This window comes from Drosophila virilis, chromosome X (genome assembly GCF_030788295.1).
Source record: "Drosophila virilis strain 15010-1051.87 chromosome X, Dvir_AGI_RSII-ME, whole genome shotgun sequence".
NCBI classification, from domain to species: Eukaryota; Metazoa; Arthropoda; class Insecta; order Diptera; family Drosophilidae; genus Drosophila; species Drosophila virilis.
This window is the reverse complement of record NC_091543.1, coordinates 16,061,179-16,087,283: the sequence shown is the minus strand read 5'-3', so window position 1 is coordinate 16,087,283 and position 26,105 is coordinate 16,061,179. Positions and strand designations below refer to the sequence as shown.

The window sequence follows — 26,105 nt, the reverse complement described above, 5'->3', positions numbered from 1 at the left end:
ACGCTGATCGAGTTTCAAAATGAACGTTTTTGGAACTTTTAAGCACAAACAATAATTTTTAGAGAACCACTGCGAATAGCTTTAAGTATTATGAGTTAATAAAATGCCTTTCTACAGCAAATTGAATTTGCCAAGCTTTCAATCACTAACAGCTTTCAGCCTAGCTTTTGTAACTTTATCAATTTGAAACTTGAAAGCTACATGAGCTTAAGAGAAAAAACTATAATTTTAAGATATGCGCAACGAACAGCTTTGAGTAAAGTAAGCCAGCCAAGCTGAATGTTTAAAGTAAGAGCTTTAAGGCGCGTTGATAGCTTTGCTAGCACAATCCCAAGTAAAGAGCTTTTAGTACTGTTAGTCAACAAAGCTGAAAGTTTAGAGCTTTAAGTGAGAACTTTTAAGTACAAACAACAATTTATAGCGATCCGTAGTGAAGAGCTTTTACAAATTCGTGCACTTTAAGAACATTTATTACTAGTTTCCTTCGAGCTTTATCCTTGTTTGTTTGTTTTTTTTTTTTTATTGTGTACTACTAACTGTTTTCTTTTCTAGCGCATATAAATTTTTTTTCCGTTTACTACTTTGCCGGTTCGTTGAGTAACAACTGCTGCTGCAACTGGCCCTCTCCGCCCATGCTCACGAATAGCAACTGGCTATAAAATAAATAATTAGCAATAGCAAAACTATAAATAACTAACAAAAAAATCAAAAAAAAAAAAAAACAACATAAGATTCTGGTATTAACAAAATTGTTCATATAATAAGCTATATAACAGACTATTTCTTGGGCGGTGGTCGCAGTGCCAGATTGGCCTCCAGATCCTTGGCCAGCTTGCCGCCAACGCCAACAGCGCCACCGAGGCCTGAAGTGCCGACGTTGCTGCGCAACAGCTTCTTGCCGGGCGCACCACCAGCGGAGGGATGCGGGGCACCGCCTCGCTTGCCGCGCTTGCCAGCGGCGCTGTTGCCAGAGTTGACCCCGCTGCCGCCGCCGCCAGCGCCTCGGAGCAGCTGCGTCTTGTAGGTGTGCTGATAGCCATAGCCTTCGGGATTGTTGTTAAACTTGGGACTGTAGCTGTCGTATTCCAGGCTGGTGGAGGCAGCAGACTTGTAGCCACCGCCAGCGGGCTTGGCATGTGCCAGGCGCATCGACTGCTCCCAGCTTTCACGTTCCTCCTCGTACTTGGCGGATAGCGGCTCCTTCTTGAGCACATATTGATAAGGCAGCGGATAGCCCTCCTCACTGCCATCATTGCCAATGCCGCTCGGCTGTTGCTTCTCGGCCAGCTCCATGCTGCTAGACGCCGGCTCCGCAAAATAGCCCGAATAGCCTTTATAGTCTGGATGCAGATCGGCGGCTGCCTTCAGCTTGTGCCTGTACTCCTGACCCTGCACCGAATGGATATTGCTGGCACTGCTGCTGGCGCCGCGCAACTTTTCCGCCTTATAGGGCAATGAGTTAATGTCATGATAGATATCTGAGTTGAAATACAGCTTTTGCGGCTTGCTCGTCACCCGCTGCTCCTCCTGTTCGCGCTCTGGCGTCGTTACCACATGGGACAAGTCGAACTCCTCGATGTTTTTCAGGGCAGCGCCATGATCAAAATGCTCGGCGCTCGTCTTCAGCGGCAAGGTGTAAGGCTTCGACACGGTCTTCACAGTGGCCGTTTGCAGCGGCGCACGCGTCTTAATCTTATAGATGAACTCCACATTGGGTGCCAGTGCGTCTGCGGAAATATCCGGTGCTTGGTATGCGGTTTCCGTTTCAGATTGGTATCGTTGCGGCTTGGTCAGCGCATGCGAATTCTGCTTGCTCAGCTGATGATGCTGTCCATGGTATTGGCCATGTTGCTGAATGGACGGACCCGGCTGACGACCTTGGCCAGCTGCCGGCGGACTGCTGTACTTGGGACGCACAGTGCTGCTGCTATAGCGCTTCTCCTCGCTCGAAACTGAGCCACTGGCTCCGCCGGAACTGGGCAGCGACAGCAGCTTGTAGTAGGTTTTGGTGGCCGGTGGCGCCAGCTCCTGTGGCGTGGTAATTATCTTGCCCTCAGCCTCCAGCTCCTTCATGTACTTGATGACAGACTTTTCGATTTGTTTCATTATTTCTGCCTTAGGTATTTCTGTCGATGCAGAGACGCGCACCTTCTCCTCCGCCTCGTCCTCGATGTTGCGGTACAATTGTGGCTGCGGCTGCGATGCCGGATAGCTATAATATTTCGTGCGATAGAGACGTTCTATGTCACCGCTAACGGGCTCGGTCTGGGCGGGCGTGTCATAGAGCTCATAGCTTCGCGGCACCGACTCCTTTTCATAGACGGGCGCTGGAGCGGGTAGGGACGAATCACTGGAAGTGGACTCAACTGAGTGTTGCTGCTGCTGCTGATGCTGCTGCTGATGCTGCTGCTGATGCTGCTGCTGATGATGCTGCTGCTGATGCTGCTGCTGCTGCTGATGCTGCTGATGTTGTTTTTGTTCTTGTTGCTGCTGCTGTCGCTGCTGCTCGGCCAGAAGCAGCGCCTGCTGCTGCACAAGCTGGGCCTGCAACTCTGCTTGCATTTGTGCCTCCAGCAGCGCCGCCTGTGCATGCGCCTGCGCTTTGACATGCTTGGCCTGCTCCAGCTCCAGGTGTTGCTGCTGCTGCTGCTGTTGCTGCTGCTGATGATGATGATGCTGCTGTTGCTGGACTTGGGCATGTGCCTGCTGCTCGGAACTGGAACTGGAGCTGGAGCTGGCACTGAAGGGCCGCTGTGTGTTGGCCACAATGCGCAGCGGCGCCTGTGACTCCTTGTGCCGTGTGCCATAGGCCATTTTCATAGCGTTGGACACGTACTCGGCCGCAGTCTCCGAGTCCTCCAGTATGACAGTCTTCTCGTGACTCAGATCACCAACAGCAGCTCCAACGGATTCGGCTGTTGTGCTCATGCCGCCGCCGTAGTAAGCACTGATCTTGCCGTGCGGCGACAATGAAGACGTCTCGTGCTCGGGTCGTATTAGATTCAGCTCCAGCTGCCCGTAGCTATAGTCTAAGGGTGCACATAAAAATAAAAGAAAAAGAGAGCGAGAGAGAAAGAGAGGGTTAGTGATTAGTAATTGGCATGAGCCTCTATTTGTGGCAGTTGTTCATTTATGAAGCATTCAGAATGTTACTGAATTCCAAAACTTCATTAGCTTAACACACAGCTGATAAGCACTTTTTCAGCTTTTCACGAATACAGTGAATACGCACTAAAGACATTTCTCAATGTCGATTCGCCCTGTAAGCTGATGAGCTGCTTCCAATTTTAATATTGCTTAAGCTTCAGTCAGCTTGCATGTTCGGTAAAGGTTATTTGCAACAAAGACTCTTTTGGCACAGGCTGTAAATTTTATCGCCAACAATTGCAATCAATTTGGAAAGCAATTTATTAGCTAATAAATGTGGCAGTTGTTTGAACTCAGAATCCCAACTTCTAGGCAGCTTTCTAGCGGGGCATGTGTACAGTGACTGATAAGTGCAACTATTGTGGTATTACATTCTTCTAATCTCATAAACGTTTTTTGCACTACTTCGGTTAAGCTTTAATGAGCTTTCAATTTACTTTTGTATAGCTGTTTTGTTCTTAGGCAAGCTATGCTCAGAAGTTCTTGCTGTAGCATTCGAAGGTTTCATACATAATCGCAAAGCTCTCTATTTACTTGTAATATTCTCTATTCTATTCTATTCGCTTGTACTATTCAAAGCTTTTATTCAAAAGTTTCAGTTAACAGCATCGAGTATTTAACTGATTGCTAATCGTAAGGCTCGCGTTAAACCACAAGCTTCTCATTAGAAAGTTTCAATTAAAAGCGTTTCACGAATATGAAGCCTACTTTCAACGACAAGCTCCATTAATACTCGAAGCTTTCGTTTAAAAGTTTCAGTTGAAAGCTCACCTGGAGTTGCTTCCTTGGTCCTTGCCTGTAGTACACCGCCCCTTCGCGGATAATTGCGCCCATGTCCATCAGATCGACTTGCGGCCAGCGCCAGCTGATCCGGCACGGTGCCTCTCTCGCTGGTCTCCTCCACATTTGTCTTTCCAGCCGGACGACGGCTGATGCGGGGCTGTGACTGTGCTTCACAACGGGACAGCTGCATGATGAACTATAAATGGAAGTGGGTGTGTACAGAGTTAGTAAGAGAGGGAGAAAGGCAGAGAGAGAGAGAGAGAGAGAGAGAGAGAGATAGAGCAGCAAGTGAAGCAATTAAATGGTAATTGTTTGGCTGCTCGATGTCGTTTGGCGCCGATTGGCGGCCATGTGAATGCAAAGCGCACATTTAGTTGGCCATTTGCTTTTGTTTACAGATAGGTGGACGCACATAAATATATATAAATATATATATATATTTCGTAATTAAACTAATTAAAGTTAACCAATTCGCTTTCGCTTTCGACGGTGGAGGGGGAGGCAAATGTTTTTTTTTTCGTGTTTTCGCATCGGGAACGGGCCATTTGCCAGTGGACAGCGTTGCCTCCGCCAACCGTCTCCACGGCGCTGATCGATGTGGTGCTTGAGCTGCGTCCGCTGCAAGTTCATTGGCCCGTGCATATGGATGTTGGTAGCGGTAGCGATTGAGCACTCGAGTTTGGCGGGAAGCGGGGCCTTTGGCGCCCCAACATGAAATGTTTTCGGCACGCAATTTTGTTGTGATTGAAGCCAATTTCCAATTGCCGTCTGCTTAGTGCCTGGCGGCGATTAATGCCATCTCAAAGTGTATGTTAAATGCAAGCCAAACAGCTTCAGTGAACATTGACTTACTCTTTCTTTAATCGATCCTGGGCCCAATTGAGGCTTTAGCTTGACTTGCTGTTCGTTTTTACAGCAATCGAAAAAATATGGGAATATTGTCGTGCTCATTTTGCTTAGAACCTCCGCTATATACATATACTAAGTTAGCCCCATATATAAGCAAACTTCAAAATTTTTTAGAACCCTTAAATATTTTGAAGACTTAAAACCTTAAGAACTTTGGTGTGAATAAGTTAAATACATTTTACTTAGACTTATTCAAACCTTGAAAACTTTGTAAGCGACTTACGCTTTTTTGATTGAAACAGGTTTAAACTTCAACCAAGCATTAAACAAAAAGAAATATTCTGCTACGATTTAGTATATAAATTATCAATACCCATATACATTGTTAAAGCATAGATAAGTACTTACTAAAAATTAGATGGAAACGTTATCTTATGTAGACTATCGGGATCGTAACAGAGATATCGTCTCAACCTACTTACTTGCAGTCAAACTATACAGAAAATTCTTACTTATATTGAACATTTGCATCAATTTTGCTATATCCTTATGCGTTAACCCTAAGGAATATCCTAAATTGTTAAACCATCTTCTTCAATGTTTTCCCAACTTATGCTAAATGTATCTACATTTTTCTGTTTAAATTTAAAATATCCTTTATAGCTCTGGCATGGGCTCTAAAATGCGATGTCTTTGAAATCTGCCAAAGGTTATGATTCAGCCTCAAAGAGTCGTAGTTTTCTGCAACGTGTTTTGTCAATCTTTTTAAGGATATTAAATGTCAGATCCATCGGCATCTTTGTTTGATTTTATATATCATATTTCACACATGTATTTTTATGATTCGAAAAGCACTTTTCATTTGAAACTTGAGCCGCGCACACACAATAAAAAAATAGCGATATAAAAAGTGAAAAATCCTTTGTTGACAGGCTCTGCCAGCTGCAGCTGCCACTTGGAAGCTACCAATTGCACTACTTACAATTAGCATTAGTGCGGTAAGGCAGAGCCACCGATTCAGATTGAGGCACAGGTGCAGGCTCTTGGTGGACCGACAACGCGTTGCCATTGCGAAGATCATTTCGCGTCTGTTACTGGATTTGAATTGTTTGCGGCGAGCTGTTATGGCGGGGCTTTTATAATGACGTTGCCGGCGCAGCGGAAAATTTATGCGAATGTGCGAGCCAAAGAAAACTTGCGAATTGCACACACAGCAAACAAAAGCGAAAGAGAAAGATTGCACGTTCGAGGAAGACAGGCAGAGATAGAGTGAGAGTGAGAGTGAGAGTGAGATAGAGGGGGAGATGTGCAGTTACGGAGACATTCGCTTTCAAGGCAACAGCAGCGGCAAATGCAACGCCATCATCCGATGCACATTCAAATTGTAACGGCTACTTAACGCACTGCGTATGCGTGATATGCTCGGCTATCATAATGAGCCGTAACGCATACGCCAGGTGGGACGCGCACACGAACTTGCGGCCAGCGCAGGTGCCGAACACAAATCAAATGTCAAATGCTGAACTGGTTACAGCCTGCAATTTCGATTTCGTTTTGACCAATTAAGCCATAAGCTGCAACACGACAGTGAAAATGCAGTTCAATGAAATGATTACGCCTGTCATTGTTAGCGCCCGGAGAGAGTGTGAGAGAGAGAGTGAGAGAGGGATTGAACAGGGTAGGCGGCGCTTTGGAAGTTGACACACTCAAGCGTTTAATAATAATAATTACTTTGATTGTATAATTTAAAATTTGCCAAAATGCGCTGTTGATTGAAATATGTCTTGCTTCATCTGTACAATATGTAATTTACTGAAAGTTTCAATTTTGGCACATTGCAGGACCAAAGGATTATTTCTATATGGCTTCAGTTGTTTTTGTTTCTTATGAACAAGTTCCGCCATTGAATGTATAACGTTCTCAGTTTTGGTGTTGGTCTAAGATGGATTTGGATTTGAACCAAACTACTTATTTCGAACCCGTATTTGACCATAAATGTTTACCATGAACCAAATTTAAGCCAAAACAATTTCGCAAAGCCAGACGAAACGCAAACAATATTTCTATTCTATCATTGTTAAGTTCAAAATGAATAACTTTTGAAATAGACTCAGTCACAAAGCGTGTATCGCTTCAACGATTGGATTTATATAACTATGTTATATGTCTGATAGTAGCTTTCTGATAAGCATTGAACTTAGATCTGATTTTAAGATGTGCAAACTCAGCTCCACGATCCGGAATATCAGAAATTAAAGCGAATTTGGTTCAAATCGTCAACCGAACAATTTTATGTGGACTTGCAGTCCCGGCTGACGCGTAGTTGACATATGTGTAATTAATTAATTAATTAAACTCTAAAATCTAACTAAAGATATATATGATACTTCTTATCATTCTAAATAAACATATATATTTTAAGTAAGTCAACATGTTGTCGAAAAAACTCAGTACTGCGCATAGCTCTCAGCTTAGCTTGCCTCTTAAAGACTTTCGCGGGCGCGATCATCTCCCAGCAGCACATCTCAACCACAACAGCCACAGCACAATGAGTGGCTGGGCAAAAAGTATATTTTCTTTGTGTTTTATTATTGTTTCGTCTATGCGCTGCGCTTAAAGGTTTCGGTTACTTCATGGTCACTGATTAAGTGCATTGTAATTAACGGAGAGAAAAGAGTTGCACAAAATTTATGAGGATTTTTATCAGACTGTTCGGACAGCCGCAACAGCAGTTGCTGTTCGCAACTGTTTGGGGCACTCGCTGCTGATTTACCAAAAAAATTGCGATGCATCTGTTAAATGGCATTGCGAATAAGATTTCAATTTCGATTGTGGCCAATATAAATCAGCTGGCTAATTAATTTTTATTTGCCTTTGAATGGGGTTCATTGTGCATTTTAGCTTATAACCAGCCGACAGTTTGTTATGATTTATATTTATATTCTGGCAAAAGCGTTTGCCACACTTAACAGCGATAATGTGCATTTGGTAGAAACTAAAACAATATATCCCAATCCAGGCAAAACAATAATAAAATTCGCATGTCGGCAACTGAAACGGGACTGGAACTGGGCACATGCCACATGTGAAGATCAACAACCTTGCCAATGCGAATACGTGAATGCGATGCATGCGCGTTATATGGCCAAAAGCCACAGCAATAACAACAAGAGCTGCATCGACGGCAACGGCCAGCGACGATGTCGGCTACGGTGCACAGTGGATAAGTCAATTCATGGATCCATTCAATCGAGTTTCATTTTTTTCTTCTTTCTAGAATTCAATTAAATATGCAAAAAATTCAATTTCGGAGATGCTATACCGCAAGAAGCTTTAATGAGCTTTGTTAGGGATGAAATACACTCTTTAAGCTTTACTGAACTTACAGAGCTTTTATAGCTATGCAAGTGGCTATGCCAAGCTCAAATTTACGATTTTTTGTATTTGCTATGTTTAATCAAGCCTCAAGTTTTTGGAAAAGCTTTCAATGCTTTTAAAATTTAGTCTATAAAATAGTAGACAACGCCTTATCTAACAATCATTGCAGCACATTTGCTTGCATTTCGAACCAAGGTGCAACAACGGCGTTTGCAACGCTTGGACAATGTTGGAAAATGTTACGTGTTTCGGCCTGACGCTTAAGTTATTAATTTGTTGCTGCTGACGAGCGAGTGAGTGAATTGTTGTTGGTACTGCGGTGTTTTATGGGTCCATTGTTATGGCAGCATTTAGATCATTATACATTTTATGGGCTCCACAGGCTTATTATTGTTTCTTTACATTCGTTTTTCTGCACTTTTCGTTTCTTTTCTTTTTTTGTTGTTGTTGAGGTCTGTAGTGTCGCCAGGGTGCAAGGAAGTGCTTATAATTAGTATGTTTAATGCTGATAACACAGCACGATGAGACCCAACATTCAGTTTAAAGTTGTTTTAGCTTCTTTCCGTTGGCATTTGTCGCATGCGAGAAAATCGAGCGGACCACCGGGCCGGGCAGGGCAGGGCATGGCAGGGCAGGGCAAGGTAGGGCTGGGTAGCGCCCGATTTCTTGGCTGTCTGCCCGTGCACTGCCCAAGTTAGCCCAACGTGACAACAATGGACAATCGATCCACTTTGGGAAGAAAACTTTCAATTTTTATTGCTTTCTTGCAGCGCACTGTGTTGGCATGCAATCAAAGGCCAAAAAGGCCGCATCCAGATGGCAATTGGAAATGCAGTTGCATCTGCCAGATAGAAATCTGGATGTGCAACTAATTTCGCGCGCGCGGAAGTTGATGTCGCCTCTTGTTGTAAATGTTGCATATTTTTTATGTATGTTTTAATAATGTTTTCGACTGGAAAGCCAAGATGCAGCCACAGCAACAGCAACACCAACAGCCACAGACGCTGCCACTGCCGCATTTGAATAGGAAAAATTATAAAAATTGGTACAATTTGCCGTCCATTACGGCAGCTGATTATGCTAATTGTTTGCTTGCATACTTGAGATTTACGTAAACTCATTTTAGCGGTGTGGCAACAGGCTAAACAGGCGATGCGAAAAACACTCCCAAATTGCCTACCTGAAGTAGGTGAAAGTTGACAAGCCAAACAAAAATTAAACATTGTTAGCAAAGGAAGATCTTTACGTGTCATCATCAATCTATTAAATAAGAAGGTTTTCGCTTGCAAATTGATTGAACAGATTAATTGCAAGAAATATGTAGAAAAGTCCAGTTTGCAAAGTAAAAAATTTTAAAAATGATCAAGTTAATACTTATAAGCCTTATGAGCTAAAATGTCTACAAATATATCTAACTAAACACCTCATTATAATAAATATTAAAAAAAACCCATTTCCTAGAAGAATAGTTCTAATTAGTTTAAGGAAACTTTGGAGAAATAAAATATGGTCAGATTGTGTGTTATGTAAATACGGACATATGCCTACATATACAGGCACATTAATAAGCGAGCATTCTGAAGTATTGGCACAAATAAAAGCCATGTTAGAAAAAAACGGCCTAAAAACAATCAGACGACAATTTGGCCATATTTAAATACGACCAAAAGAAAAGCAACGGCTCACAAAACACGGACATATGCATACAACGACAGTCACAGTGAAAAGCGAACATAGTGAACTATGGTCACACTTAAATGCGCCACTCTACAAAACGGGCACACTCAAATGCAATTACGCTGCAAACGAAAACTCTGCCTAAAACGCATGCTTAACGTTGATTTGTACGTTAATTGATTTTCGTTGCTGCTTTCGGAATTTTTTATTTCCTGTTGTGTTTTTTATTTCTTGCAGCAGTTTTGCGTGATTTTTCGCAAGTTGTTATTTAAATGTGAATTTTGTATTTTTTGTGTAAAGTATATTTAAAAATCTCTGGTATTTAACACCAAAGCAATGCAAATAAAATATGCCAGCTCAAATGCTTAAATTATGATACCCTTGTAGAGGGTATTATCATTTTTTTTTTAACCGAAGAAGAAGGCATGTCAAAGTTAAGTTCTTGTATGAATACATTTTTGATAGTACAAGATATATTGTCCAAACTTGGCAACTATTATAAGCAAAATCTTATCGGCATCAGTGTACTATATTAAGAAACAGCTCTATACGAAGAATTGCTCGAAAGATGCGGCACCTGTAGAAACAATTTTCTATAAGGGTATCTAATATTCGGCGTGCCAAAGCAAGTCGTACTTGCTTGTTTTCAATTGATATCATTATGTGCTTAGCTTTATTGGTTTTATGCATGATTTCCGGGTGATCGTTGCAAATTGCATAAGATGCTCGCACTTTTCGCTGGATATTCCGCATTTAACATGTGTTAAATATGCTCGCAATCTACCTGCCACATGCAGCACTTCAAAGCACAGTTGTGGCATGTTGCATGCTTTTAGGCAGCTAATTTAAATGCTATCAAAGGCAGCAAAGTGGTCGACTGAGACATAGCCACTGGTCAATTGTATGTTTTGTTTTTCTTGGGATTAAACATTTAAGCAAATACACATAGAATTTATGAAGGAATTCTGGAAATGAAAAGGACAAAATGTTGTGTGACTATAATTTTGCCATGGGCCTGGGTTTGTCTATTTGTATTAAGCCAAATTGCCTTCTCTTGAGATATCTAAAGGTCTAAGAATATTATGACCATGCCCATTTTGTTTAAACAATTACCGAAATGTGTATAACCCACAGCCAAAGTTTGTGAGTCACTATGACTTTTGCTTACAGTTTTAGAGTCTTTTGCCGCATGATTTGTAAGGTCCTTTTCGATCTATTGTTGGGCTTTTACTACACTGGATACAGAGTATGGCGCAGTCGATTGCATGCGACTGCATAGATTTTTCACTTTTATATATTTACCTTATGAAATATTTAGTAAATATATGTATATGCCTGGTGGAAATTAAACCCTAACCTTAGATATATAGCTTTCTCTTTCACAACTAATATATATTTTTTAAAAAATGTTGCCATTCCTGATTGAATGGCAGAGTCATTTTTAAATATCTTTGTAAGATGTGTTTCACACTTCTCGCCAAATCCATCATTTTTTCGTGGAAATGTCCGTTCTCAAGCTCATATCCTAATATCTTTAAAAAAAAAGCATGAGATATACTAATAAATATTAATTTTAACGACGAGCAGGCAATGGGTGAAAAGGTTATACCCAAAATAAAAGGCAAACAACTTGCCACGGGCAAGGCCGGGAAATACCCGCTAGCTTATATTTATTTCTGCAGCTCCGCAAAATACCTCTCACACAGTTCGTTGCGGGGAGTTACACAAACTGAAGCAGCTTTCATAAATTTCACATTTTTTTATTTGTGCAAAAATATATAAAGTCCAAAGCACATTTTTTTATAAACTAATTATTGCACATATTTAACACGATTTGTTGTTGTTAGCAAAACAAAAAACAAAAAAAACAAAAAAAAATGTTTTATCAAATGAGATTACAAAAATAAAACAACTGGCATGAGCGTAAAAATAATGTGAAAAACAACACGAGATGAATTCGAATTTAATGAAAATCGGGAAAGGGAACAAATGCACAAATGCAAGTGTTCCTTGCAGCCGCTGTTCTTGTTGGCTTTCCCAATCCTGATTCCCACAATAGAATAAATACTAATGATATTCCTTTTTTTTTTTTTTGTCAGGCAACATTGAACAACAACAAACATCAATGAGAGCGATGGTAGCACATACATACAATAATATTAACAATATCAGCGGTTGCAGCTGCTCTCAACCCTCCAGCAGCTGCGTCGTCTTGTACTCCACCGCCGAGCCCATCTCGGCGCCTAGCTTCTCCCGGACATATTCGCGTATCTGCTGCAGCTGCTGGTCGGCCGCATGCTCCGCCTTGGCCGCCCGCTTGCCCTGACGCTGCTGGCGTGACATCTTCAGCCCGTGGGCGTGATAGTTGTAGGGCGGTTGCGTGATGGCCATGGCCTCGGCGGACTCATGAGATGGCTGGTAGTCGGCGGCTGTGGCTGCCACATCCGTGTGGCCACTCTCCGCCTGCTGCTGCTGGTGTTGTTGCTGATGCTGATGCTGCTGCTCCGCATAGGGCCGAATGGAGGGCAGGTCGTACATACTGGAGGCATAGTCGGCGGCGGCGTTGCTTTGTGAATTGAAGATGACCTTGGTGTGTGTGGGTCGCGGATTGTTCTCCGTAATGGGCAGCTCATGATCATGGCCAGCTGGCTCCGCTTCCGGTGCTGTAGGCGGCTCCTGCTCTGGCACATAAATTGGCTGCTGTTGTTGCTGCTGCTGATGCTGCTGCTGATGAACAGCTTCCGACGGCTCAGCGTACTGTGCCTGCGGTGTCATGGCAATCAGATAGAGTTGCGGCTGGTAGCTGCTTTCGTACTGGGTCTGCTGCTGCGGCTGGGCATAGTAGAATTGCGGCTGCTGCTGCTGGTAGCCGGTGGGCGAATAATAGGCTTCAGCTGGCTGCTCGTATTGCTGTGCCTGGGATTGCTGGTGGCGACCTTTGTAGGTCTGATAGACATCGTCAATAGGCGCGTACTGTATGGGCGGCGGCGTCGGGGCCACCTGATGGGCATAGGTGACATCCGGATGATAGTGCGCCTGCTCGTGCTGCTCGGGCGTGTCATATGACTGCGGTGGGAGCTCCTCGCTTTGATGCTGTTTGCGCTGTTCGGCTTCTTGCAGCAGCTGCAGATACTGGGCGGCGCGTATTTCCAGATACTGCTGCAGCAGCGTTTGCAAGTGCGCCGCATACTTGGCCGGACCGGGTATTCTAAGCACTATGACAGGTTCCTGGTAACCGGCGACATCACCGCCCGCCCCGCTGGGCTCATGATGCGGCTGTGGCAAATCGATTTGCGGCTGCTCCGCATGCGCATGCTGCTCAGCCGCCGGCTGTTGTGTCTCGTAACTGGTTTGTGGCTTCAGCTCGTATGAGTAGGAGGGTTCAATGGTCACGCTAGTCACCTGCTGATGTTGAATTGGCTGCTGTTGGGCCTGTGTCGTGCCCGGCTGCTCATAGTCAGCCGGCGAGTAGCCGGCATAGACATCGGGCGATTCCGTTGCGGGTATATCATGCTGCGAGTACGGATAGAACATATACTTGGGCGGAGTATAGTCGTAGCCCTGATGCGCATAGCCATAGCTGTAAAGAGGCGGAACGTGAGTATTTTGCATGGCAGCAAGACAAGTCATAAGTACTGGCGCCCGTTTCAGTTTTCCCTTTTGACACGAGTTCTTGAATGGTAAATTATTTACCGGTTTCCATTCTCTTTTCTCATAAACTTGGCAGTCAGCAAATGTCAGGCCACGGAAGTGGGAATGCGAATTGAATCGCAGGTAATTATAAGCTGAATTGCATTCATTTCTATTTATAGATCAATATCATGACAAGAGCTCTATTATTCCATTTTTTATTTTGCTATTTTTTTCCAATTACATGTTAATTTTAAGTCAGCAACTTGCAAGGGAATGTAAAATGAAAGACTCTGTTCAATTAAATTAATCTGACTTCTATAAATGAAGGATATAGACGAAGGACAAGTGAGGGAAGTCGCATAAACCTGAATAAGCATACAAATGGTATTTTTGCATGTATCTGATTTTGTGAAATAAATGTTCTTCGAATTCATGGGAAGTCCGTTAAAAAAAATATGAAAAAAAGATTAAAGATAGTGCACATATAGATCCGTATCTATGTACAGCCCTATATGTAGCTTTAAGGAAATAAAGAACATGACAACTAAAAATTGGTAATAAATAGATTTAGCTCTATCTAATAAATCTGTCTAATAGAAATCAAAGAGTATACTAAACATCATAAATCTGACGTAGTTTTTCACACTATGACTATTTCTTTTGCACTGATAATAACTCGCGCGTTTTTCGGCCACAAAACAATTGCCTAGTGTTAAACAGTAGCAAGTTTGGGTTCTTTGCAAACTGGTTCCAGGCGGCGCCACCTAACTATGGATACATTAGAGAAGTCACTGACCCCAGCTCGCCATCGATGGTGCGCTTGTTGTTTTTGCCGCTGCCGCCGTCGTTACTGCTGGTCGTATTCTCACGCTCCACCTTAATTTTGATCTTGTTGCCGTGTAGCTTAAACTGTTTGTCTAGCTCCTTGATGAACTCCAGATCATCGGCGGGCAAATTGCCAAAACTGGCGGCGAGCGAAGGCGCCTTTGTCGTAGTCTTTTTGCTGGCGCTGGCAATTTTGATGCGTGGTTTGCTGGGCTTCGTTGTGGCTGTGCTTGCACCAGCTGAGGATGACGATGTGATCGCTGTGGTGCTGGGCGTTTTAGTCGGTCGCTTCTTCAGTGTGGTCACCTTTTTGGGATAGCCACTGGCCGATGATTTTGTTGGCACATCGGGCTGGTCCAAAGCGCTGGCCAAGCACAGCGCCGCGCAGAGCGTGCACTGCAATATAAATAGAAGGATCCAAAAATGTTAGAGATTTGATCAGTGCCCATGTTTAGATGGATGTATGTAAGTGGTACCGCTTATATATATAGAGACGCGCTGATGCTTTGTTTGCTGGCACCTTTGTCTAAGCTTTGGGCTCAAGGTGAGGCGCCAGCGCAGACAATCGAACGTTGCGGCGGTTGCGCCAAAAGCTCTTTTGTTTTTGTGCTCTTGGCTATCGAATGGTCTCGATACAAAAACCAAACCAACCAAACAAAATCATTAAAAATCGAAACGACTCTTAAAGCACCAATAATAAAATCAAAATCAAACACTTTTACAGCTCACATAAACACACACACACACACACACACACACATGCACAGATGCATGTGTATTTCACATTTGACATTTCGTCTATATCGATCGAATAAAGTAAATAAATAAAGTGAATGTGCAGAAGTAGTCGGGCTGCAGTCTGGATGTTGTAATGTTGTTTTATTTATTGCATTTATTGTGGCTGTTCGTGTGGGGAAAACATTTTGTCGAACTCGTGTCCTAAGTCTTTTGCTTCGGAAATATGTATATTTGGGCTATATAATAATAAATATAATAAAAATAATATAATTAGAATAAAAACATGCACTATTGCAACTTTTGGTCAAGTTTGTATCCTCAGTCTTTTGATTTTCATATGATATATGCTTTCGCCTGATATAACTAATATTGTAAAGTTTATAGCTGATAATTTAAAAAGCATACATAAGTGAGTAAACAGCCGATTATTACAAACATGTTGCTCAGTTGTAATATTTGGTCACGCTTGTGTCCTCAGTCTTTTGATATGTATATGATATACACTGTCGGCTTATTATATGATGCATACATGCGATTTATATAACTAATATTTTTAAGCAAACAGTTGGTAATTTAGAAACAATACAATTGGAGTAGGTAGCTGATGATTTGAAAAAACTGTGCTCAGTTGCAATACAATGTCAAGTTCGTGTCCTCAGTCTTTTGTTTCGGTTTATGTAACCAATTTTTTAAGTGATATTCGGCACGTTCTGTAAAGGAATGGAATAGATAATTTTTGAATATAATATTCGAACCAACATTAAGTTGCTAGCATGACTGTGTGTTACAGTTTTTTCATCTCGAACACAATCGCAATATTTGAATTTGTTAAAAAGCTTTTGCTTATTCTTGAAAACTGTTTCGGTCACCTGCTTTGTTCAATATTTCAACATTTTGCATGTGTTTAGTTGCGCGTTAACTATCTCACAGCCAGTCCGCTATAAGAGCAACATTTTTTAATTGCATTTTGTCACTCAATTACAGTGGCGATAAATCCGAAACTGGGACAGTGTGTCAAGTCAACTTAGACTCCAGACTCAACATATATAATTTAATAGCGCGCAGTGCGTTTTACTGCTCGTTTTGCAATTGTTTTTACAGCACTATGTGTGTGTGTGTGTGTGTGTGTTTTTGCTGCTTTAATCAGGAAGACTATTTGGTAGACTTTCGTTCACCTGCTGCACGGTCGCACCTGCGACTCGAAAACAAAAATGCTCAAAAAACAAAATGAAAAAAATTGCAGAAATAATTTCTGTCAAATGCTGGCATTTTGGTCGGGGGCATGTTTGTTGCTGGAGGGGGCGGTCGCTTGCTGCCGAGGAAGTCGACGAGTTTTGCTAACATGCGAATTTATGTGATCTTTGTTGTTATGTTACCCGCTTTATATAATGCGTCCAGCAGTTGTACCCAGTCCGCCCCACCTCCGCCACTACCCAACACTGGCCGCCTGTCAGCCTGGCTAGCATTGATTTATTTTTGGTGGCAAGCAGCAAAAAAAAAGCGCACACACTTTGTGTAATAATTTAATTAAATTGCTGTTGTTTTTGTTGTTGTTGTTGCCTTTCACTTTGCAGAATGTGATAGCAAAATTGTCAAGCAGCTCAGGCAGAACATTGCGAAGCGCAAACACTACCACCCCCTCCCCAGCGATGCCGTCCATGTCGCAAGCCCAATTAAATTGTGGCAGGTGCAAAAAATGTTGCAAAAATTTAAAAATTAATTTCCCGCATAACACATTTTAAATGCCCATTGCCAAGCAATACGTGAGTCGTGACTCGTGAGCCATTTGCGGCACGTCACGCGTGCATCTCTACAAAAACCCAGGCAAAGAGAAGAAAAAAAGAAATTATTGCTGCTGGCTCCACGCAACGCGTGCAAATTAGTTGTAGCTGCGTCATGTTGTTTGTTGTTTTTTGTCGTTTGCTGTAGCTCAGTGAATGATGCAACAAAAAATGATAATAATAATAATAAAATAGCAAAACAAAAATAATAACAATAAAATGTAAATTCAACAGCAACAAAGCCAAGATTTTAAGCAGCCCCAAAAGACTTTAATGCTTTGTCCTGTGCCTGCTCGAAGGCCTCCAACTCGCACAACCCTCCAGCTAAACCAGCTGATATTACTTTACATAACAGCTTACACACATAGGACATACCGCAGCACGTTGTAACCGCAGTGGCAAACGAGTTCTCAGTGCAACAAGCCGTCACGAAATGTCGCCGCATTTGCGTAAATACATTTTGCGGCTAAATCTGTTTGGCAATCCCATCCAGTTAGGAGATCTGCCTAATAAATCTCGATAGCCAGCTGGCCAATTAGCGTAAAGATATAGGCTGGACTGGAACTGGAACTAACTGATATATTGAGCTTTGTGGCGTGTGGCGGACTTTAGTTTGTTTCTTGTTATTGTTGTTGTTGTTGCTGATTGTTTGACGAGGCCAGAACCGCAGGCGCTTTAGCCAAAATTTACATGCAGAGACAAGGGCAAGGGCGGCCTAGCCAACGGGTAGACGCATCGCAGCTCGCGTTGAGTTGAGAGATCAGCGAAGCGATACGATTAAAATCTTGTTTCTTTTGCCAGTTGCAAATTGAGCGTTTGTTGTTATGGCTGCTATACCCTTTAGCAGCGAGGGTCTTATGATGCTGTCACGAGTCTTTAAGTATGGTCATGGTTCTTTGGAATATAAGACCGATAAAATTATTGAACAAAAACTATCTTAAATTTTCTTGGCAAAAGGCTGCATCATATAGCTGCGTAAGAAAAAAGATGATATTGTATAGTTTTTTTTTTTGCATACGTTTGCCATTTTAGATAGGCAAATCTTTTTTTATCGTTCGCTTAAGTTTCAAAATTCAACTGAAATATGTAAATGTAATATGCCATAAGTCGGCTATTACGCAGGCAGAAGAATTGTATACACTTATATACATAGATGTTAAGTTGATATGAAAGTTGATATATGTACATATCTAATGGCAGAGCTTGATGCAGTGTTATTTTCTTGGGGTCTGAAAACAGAAAAAAATTGAACAGGAAAATTATGTTTGTAGTGGGGCGTGTGGCATCAGCTTCAGGATCAGTGAACTGCTGTCAAAGACCGGCTAAGCTAAGCGCCACGAACTGGCCACACACAAAAAGACACACACACACACACACATATAGCTGTAAACTCCCACTGTGAGCACTTTCTATGACAGGCATTACGTGGCATTGCCATTGCTCCCCGCACCCCTTATTAAACAAAAGTGAAACACATCTTGCAGCTGGCCAAGCCGGCTGAGCGGCTCAGTGGCTCAGCGTCTCAGCGGCTGCAATGCAAATTAATTGAGCAGCCAACGGATGACGGCACAGGAGTAGTAGGAAGCATTTCTGGTGGGCGTCGGACACGCCTACAACTACACTTTCAAATTGCTTAAATTGCAATTGCGTGCAACTTTCCGGCGGGTAGGCCACAAAATTGGCAATAAGAAAACTTCTGATTGGATACATGAATATGTCTCAAGCTAGGCACTTGGATGTGCAACTAATTTGTGGCCATAAAATGAGTTTAAGCTGTTGATAGGTCACTGCTAATGATGAGCTAGTTTGTCTAATTTGGGGCTTGCCAATGGCTGACATTGCCTAGTCGGCTCTTCCGCGTTGGGTTGGGCTAGATTATGTAAGTGCTGATGGGTTAGTGCTTCCTGCTCGTATAATACATACCAATATCAATACTAATCTCATTGTTTCCACAGATGCTTTTGCTCGTATTTGCTGCAGGCGACGGGCCTCAGACAATGCACATTTAAATATTAATTTTCACACATACACGAACACTCGCTGAGACGAATGTGTATATCAGTACGTATCTTATGGATTGTATATCTTTCTATTGAGTTGCTGCTTCACTTTAATAACTTTTTCGCACAGTTACATTTGCTAAATGCAACAACAAAAATAACAAAATTAATGCACACTTTCAAACAAAACAGAAAAAAAAGGAAAATTGTTTATAAACAAGATGCTGGAAAATTGTGGGAAACTTGATCGCTGATCGTGCCAACGCTCGACGGTTGTTGCGGCGTTCAAAAGTCGCGCGACTTACTGTGGCTGGCGCAGGCGGTGCGCTTGGTTTTTATGCCAACGACGACAGCCGCAAAAGCAGCAGCAACAGCAACAGCAACAGCAGCCACAGTCGCAGCGAGCAGCGTCTTCGTTGCGGCAAGTCCAAGTCACTTGGCCAGTCAGTCAGCCAGCGGGAACGTGCGGAACGAGCAATGGACGAGTTCACAACCAATGACACCTCACGTGTGTGTGTGTGTGTGTGTGTGTGTGCCTGTGTATATGCCTGTGTATATGCGTGGCTGAAGGTGTAGGTTGCCAGACGCTGCTGCAACAATAAACAAATGCAATGATTCAGGTAATTCAGATTCGTTTCAATGTTAAAATACTTGTTTTACTTTTTTTTGTCGCCAAGTTCTTTGGTTACAAAAAGCCAACATATAGCGACATATACTATTAGCATACGAAAAACTAAATCTTTGACTTGCTGGCACTTAACGCGGCCAAAGCTATTCAGCTTTTGTTTACATAGAATTTGTGAATCTGTGAGACTTACTAGATACATATGTATTTATTTGGTCGTATGGAAATAAGTGAGTTGCTGCGTGAAATGGAATCTAAAAGGCATAAGATTAGGACCCTTAATATGCTTTAGTCTCGCTTTCATCCAGACGAACAAATTCTCGTATAAACTGAAAAGAAGACTGCAGATGTGAATTCCCTAGGATTTACCCAAACGAGCTCTTCATAGTGTGCACTCCAAGTTGACGGCAGTTAATAACCAAAATAAAACGTATTTCTTAGCTATATAACTGCAAGAATTATAATAAATATATGTAGATAAATCAATTGAGGTTCAAGTAACTAATTCCGTTGAGTAATATTTGTCTTTTGAAAACAAGAATTATCAGTTGAACTATTGATTTCTTTATCGGTCTATTTAACTATACAAAACAAGGAGTATAAAATTGATTGGCTTTTTAAAGAATTACTTCGTAATGATTGGGGCACATCAATATTTCCTAGTAAAATTTACTTATTTTCAGATACTGGCTTTGAGAAAGCGCCCAAATATTGAATTTATGGCAAGGTAAAAATAGATATAAAGTAAACAATATTTTTTAAATAAAGCAATGAAACTAAAACTTAATTTGATGATATTGGACATCAGATGGTAACGAATTCTGAGGAGGCATAAAATAACACTACAATAACACAATTGGAATCAAATGAATGACCTTGCCTATTGTTGATATTGATTTGATTCCTTTCATTTTACGAAATTTCTTTTTTAGAAGAAAAAACACCTTTGTTTGCCCAGTTCAAGTTCAAAGTCATAAAAAACTGGCGCAACGCTTGGTGTGGCGCACAAGTCACACAGAGCTGCACGAGATTCAATCTGGGATACCTTTCATTTTAGATGAATACATTTTATGCTTATTATTATGACCATTACGATCTCTATAGCTTGCACAAAGCCAGCCCAGCGACACAAAGCCCGAACCAATCGAAACGGAATTTGCATAAAAACAATTGTAGAGCCAACGCGATCTTCACGCGCGACTCCGCAAGTGGTGGCAATTTAATTGGCGCATTAAGAGATCTGGGATCGGGTTTTGGGATTTTTCAGATTTTGAGATTTTGATATTTTGGCCATTTGGATTTGGGTTGGCGCCTGGGCTTGTGTGAAAAAAAGAAATGGCATAACAAAGGCGGCTAAATGCAAACGGTCAACTGTTTTCGTCAGTTTTGTAATCCGAAAACATCGCCAGCTACAAGAGCTTGGTGCGATAACGATAATGGCAATAAAATATATGAGAAGGGCAGAGAGAAAGAGAAAATATAAAACAAATTTAAAAGAAATACGAATATCACGCGCCCCATCGCAATCAACCATCGGCAATCGGTTGCATTGTTTGAAAGTTTGTTTTAGTTATTTGGGCTTGTCTGTTTTTATTTATTTATTTACAAATTCGCTTTGATCGCATCGACAGGCGAATAAACAGCAATTGAGATGTTGACCGGCCAGTGGGCAGCCTGTTGCCCAATGCCCTACACCCCACTCACATGCCTGGCCTGGCTGAGTACCAAGCGGCCAAGTCATCATTTCGGCGCACAGCTGCAACAATGTCAATCGGTCAGCTAATATTAGACGTCACTGCTATTATTATTATTATTATTATTTATATTGCTTTTACCTATGTGCCGAAGATGCGTAAAGTCGTTGGTCCCATATAATATGAAATATCATAATAATAAGCGATGATAATGCAGCTTACTCGCCCATTTGCAGAAGGTTAACGTGGGCTTTGTCCATGCCGCTTATAGTGCCTGTCAGCGGCTGAAGTAAGTCACATTCAAAACACCGACCAGTCAATACCCTACAGCTCATAAAAGTGAAGCGAACGATATGTAGTTTTCTTATAAGTTTTCTCAAAAGTGGATTTTACTAATAAGTGTAGTTTATTTATAGCTGAACTGATGCCATTGGATATGTGCCCAATCGATAGAGTTAAGTGAATAAATAACACAAAATAGCATTGTCAGAAAAAAAGGAAAAAATATATTTTTATTGTACAACGACAACAATCGGCCTGCATTCGATTCGTTTCGAAGGTGAGTTCCCTTTTATGCTTACATGCATGCATTTAAATACGATGAAGCATCTGGAGCGAGCCCTTGGGCCTCACAAGGTCAAAATTTAATCGGCATCGGTAGACTTATTTGTCTGCAAGCCTTGTTATGATTAAGTCAGCTGCTAAATAAATAGAGCTTTCATATGTTAGATCTTTTTTAAAAAGTAGTTAACTCGTGGTCAAGTACAAATTCCTTTAAAATATTGATATCCCTCAAATACCTTCTAGATATTAAATGCACTTACACGGCATACAATACATCTATTAGAAGGGTGAAGATACATATACTTACATATCTGAATTTATACACATTCTTATAAAATTATTCACATCCAATAAAACATACCTTCATAGACACATACTTATGCCTATCTGTACACATAAGATGCCACACTTTTAATCAAGCGTAAACACCTATCATCAAAGCACGTAAGCCTGCAAAACCTGCTTAAACTCATGAGAATCGCATAGTAGGGCGACATTATAATAAATGGTGTTGCATTTAATAGATAGCGGAGGAAGTTAAAAAAAAAAACTAAAATAAACTAGGCCTGCGCTTGGTCTCACAGAACATATGCTCATTCACATGCACATATGTGTCTATGTGTATGCAAATGTGCTTGTGAATGTATATGTTATTTGCGCATGAAAAAGTGCATGTGAATTTCATACACACAAAAATGTACAAAACTTTGCATACGTTTGATATAAGAGATTCTATATAGCTAGTTTTACTCGGCCTTGCTCGGGCCATGTTTGACAAAAAGCATCGAAAATCGAAGTGCGATTCAAAAGATAACTTAATTGAACTAATGGTATTTGAGGGTACATAAAATATACCGACCAAGTCAATGTTTGAATAAAAAGCGGATTTCGTATATCCTTAATGTGAATAAAAACAATTGCGAACAATTAAATTAGCAAACGAGCACTACTTACCCAACATTATTAGAGTGACACATGTAAATTGGAATCTAATTAAAGTGGTTAATTTCACTAAATGCTGTACAATTTGTAAAATAAGTAATTCAATTAACTGCAAATGAGTTAGGTTTTGAAAAGATAATGGGACGGTTGCGCTACAAAACCCGTTTGTTTAGCACTCCTTTTCGGCTTGCTCAAAGTGGGCAAGCTATATGGTAGTTAAAGCATTTTTTTTTCGTATGGTGAGGATTACGTATATCACTCTTTTGGAAAGTTAATTTACATTTTAAGAAGACATACGTCAGCTTAGCATGCTGCTCTAGGTGTCATATTTGTATGTTATATACGCATAATTCACAAAGCTAAAATAACTCACAATCTGTTCATAAAGCTATAATTTAACTATCTTAACAAATATATTCAAAGCATGGCAGCCAGCAAGACCTTCTTAAATTCATAAGAATCGCAGGGGAGGACAATAGTAAAAATATTATCAAATAAATAAAAAACAAATTAGTTAAATTAATAAAAAACATGATAGACTTATGCAACAGTTTTCCGTGGCCTAGGGATTGGATTTTTTAAAACCCTTGAATTATATTCTTTGTCCAATCAATCTATCAGTGAGTTGGTTAGGCAGTCAGTCAGTCTGTGAGGCCAAAAAGTTAATTAAATTTGGATATACATGGGCTTGTTTGTAAATACCTCTTTTAAGGCATGTAATTATCTTGCTTTATCGATAAAAATATCGATAAGTTCAGTGTTGGACAAGAAGGAAGTACGAGCAATACAAACAGTCTAGTTGACAGCCCACTTATTATAATCATGGTCTTTAGCCAACGTTAGCTGAAGATGAGCGGAAACTGGGCAGTTTGAACATCCTCTTTTTCACATACGACTTTTTGGAATTAATTGATGGCAAGCAAACCACAGCAGACAATGCAACAATTCGGCTCAAAGCTAACATTGTGGCAACTTCATTAACAGCCAAAATACGACTTCTTGATGCCACAGTTTGTTGTTGTGTCTGCAGTTGCTGCTGATGCTGCTGCTGCTTCAGTCGGCAGTCGGCAGCGACTGTGCAACGCTTCCTACTTGCATAAATTGTACAGTGTCGGACTTTCGAATATACAATCCGATACAACAAACACACTGCCACACAAATCATAATTTTGCAGCATAGCTGCGCGAAGATGCGACGCGACGTCGACTGCTGCGGCAACTGCGACTTGGGTGCAGCTTGGCAGCTTTGCTTTGGGGTTTGTTGATGCGGCCAGTGTAATTGTTTGTTATTGGTAGCTCTTCGGTTTATGGACGCGATTACATCAGCAGCGGGCGCATAGACTAAAGCGCTAAAGTCACATCTTCCATGCGGATTGTCGCTTGATTCGATTGGCTTTGCCTCGCTTTAAATGGCCTGGACATGGGACATGGCTTGTTATGTGAGCACGGCGCAAACAACCACACTCGCTCTTCGGGATAAGTTGTGACATATTGAGTGAGTGTTAGACATATATACATACATACATTTGTCATTAAATATGTACACATGAATAATAAGCATTCGCATATATACTAAATATCCTGAGACTTTATACCTGGCTAACAGATATTGAAAATGTGATCTTCGATTTTAAATAAATTTATCCCAATTTCCCTGTACAATAATAAATAACAAATAATTTACAAAACATAACATCATAAGAATATGAAATAATAAATTTTGAACAACATTTAAAATATAATTAATAAGATAAAATCAAGAAGGTTGGCTTAAATGAGTGTAGAGATTCTAGCAAGCGATATTAAAGAGCATTTGGACTGTTAGCCAAATACTCGTTTTATACTCTTGCATAGGGTATTATAGTTTTATCGTGAAATGCATAGTTTTTGATCACCAATAACGAGTTGGGCCAATGCCCAACTTGTTGTTTGCAGGGGCTTTTAATATTCGGTGTGCGCAATTAGGTTCAACTTTCTTTATAAAACTAAGTCAAATTCGCCATAAGTTATTATAGAATGCACAGTGATACTTAAATATTTGTTCAAAATAAAGAATATTAATTTAAAAAAAATTTGTATAAGCTCTACTTAAAATTGACTGACTGAGTGACTGATTGCTAATCAACGCACAGCCCAAAAGGTTGGAACTAAGAAGCTGAAATTTGCACTGTAGTAACATTATGTGATGAAGGTGCACGTTATGACGGGGTTTCGAGGAATTCCACTCACATGTGTGGAAAATAGCGTAAAACCGTTGTTTCCTTTCTGTATCCAAGCTTCCTCGGTGGAAAATGTGAATCAAAGATTTTGTTGGACCAAGTTTTGTTCGATTTGCATAAAACGACTTTTTAAAACTCTACATATAAACTTAGTGAATAGTGAGTGCTTCAGCGATTTGGGAAATTCTATCCACAACAGTGGTTAATTAGCGAAAAACGGTTGTATACAACTTTTTTGCTTACCATCCGATCGGCTTCAAAAACATTTTCAAAGATTCTGTCAAAATTCATCTGATGGGTGTTTCGCAGTTTTTGAAAAATTCATTCCTCCTTGGTGGATATCGGGCTCAAAGATTTGGTGGAAGTCGTTTCGTGATCAAATTTTTTCCCAAGGTACTATCTAAGGTACTAAGAAATCATGAGAGACGTGCTCGCAGAATCCATGATTTCTAAAAACACACATATACATATATAAAAAAAAAAAAAAATACCAGCAAAAATACCGGCAAAAAATACCAGAAAAAATACCGGCAAAAATACCAGCAAAAACACCAACAAAAATACCAGCAAAATACCAGCAAAAATACCAACAAAAATACCAAAAAAAAAAACTACACTACTATCTAAACAAGAAAAACTGCAGAGCCTACTTGAATTCTTGAGAATCGAGGAGGAGAGCACGTGATAGAAATTTGTTTTGTTTAAACTTTCATCACAGCAGACAAATAAGCTTGGTCTGCGATTGGTATTAGGAAACAAACATACTTATGTACATATATGCATAAATGCATGCATACACTAAGACACACACGCCCACCCGCACACACACACACACATACATACGCACTCATACATTGATAATACTTATGTATATGCTTTAGAACAAAATACTTGTGAATTCATAAATTCTCAGAATTGTGCAGCATTTAACTTCATTTTATGGCTTCTTTAATATAAATTTAAAGAAACAGGAGTAAAGAATTTTAATCTATTCGCACGTGTTTTGCAATATGCGTTAGTATTGGTAATTGTTATGTATAAATATATGTTATGTACTACCGATACACATAAGCACTTCTGTATATTTTTTTGGTAACAAATAAAAATATAATTAAATTTAAAAATCTACAAATTGAGCTTCACTGGGTATTTTAATAAAATAAATATATTACAACAATAATAAAAAAAATATATATATATACATATATATATAGATATATATATATATATATATATATATGTATGTACAA

The 26,105-nt window shown here is 40.6% G+C and overlaps 2 protein-coding genes across 2 annotated transcripts; both read right to left on the bottom strand.

The window, feature by feature from the left end:
• Nucleotides 1-439: 439 nt before the first annotated feature.
• On the bottom strand, nucleotides 440-5,897 carry LOC6635481 (uncharacterized). Its single transcript, XM_070210147.1, has 3 exons — nucleotides 5,762-5,897; nucleotides 3,919-4,126; nucleotides 440-3,029 (listed from the first exon to the last, which is right to left on the bottom strand). Exons 1-3 carry the CDS (start codon nucleotides 5,858-5,860, stop codon nucleotides 778-780), a joined length of 2,559 nt encoding a protein of 852 aa, XP_070066248.1. The 5' UTR covers nucleotides 5,861-5,897; the 3' UTR covers nucleotides 440-777.
• A 5,984-nt stretch (nucleotides 5,898-11,881) lies between these two features.
• LOC6635482 (uncharacterized) lies at nucleotides 11,882-19,121 on the bottom strand. The gene is made up of 3 exons (XM_002058975.4): nucleotides 18,735-19,121; nucleotides 14,264-14,688; nucleotides 11,882-13,414 (listed from the first exon to the last, which is right to left on the bottom strand). The coding sequence occupies exons 1-3, from the start codon at nucleotides 18,753-18,755 to the stop codon at nucleotides 12,022-12,024; spliced, it is 1,839 nt and encodes a 612-aa protein (XP_002059011.2). The 5' UTR covers nucleotides 18,756-19,121; the 3' UTR covers nucleotides 11,882-12,021.
• Between the last annotated feature and the right edge of the window lie 6,984 nt (nucleotides 19,122-26,105).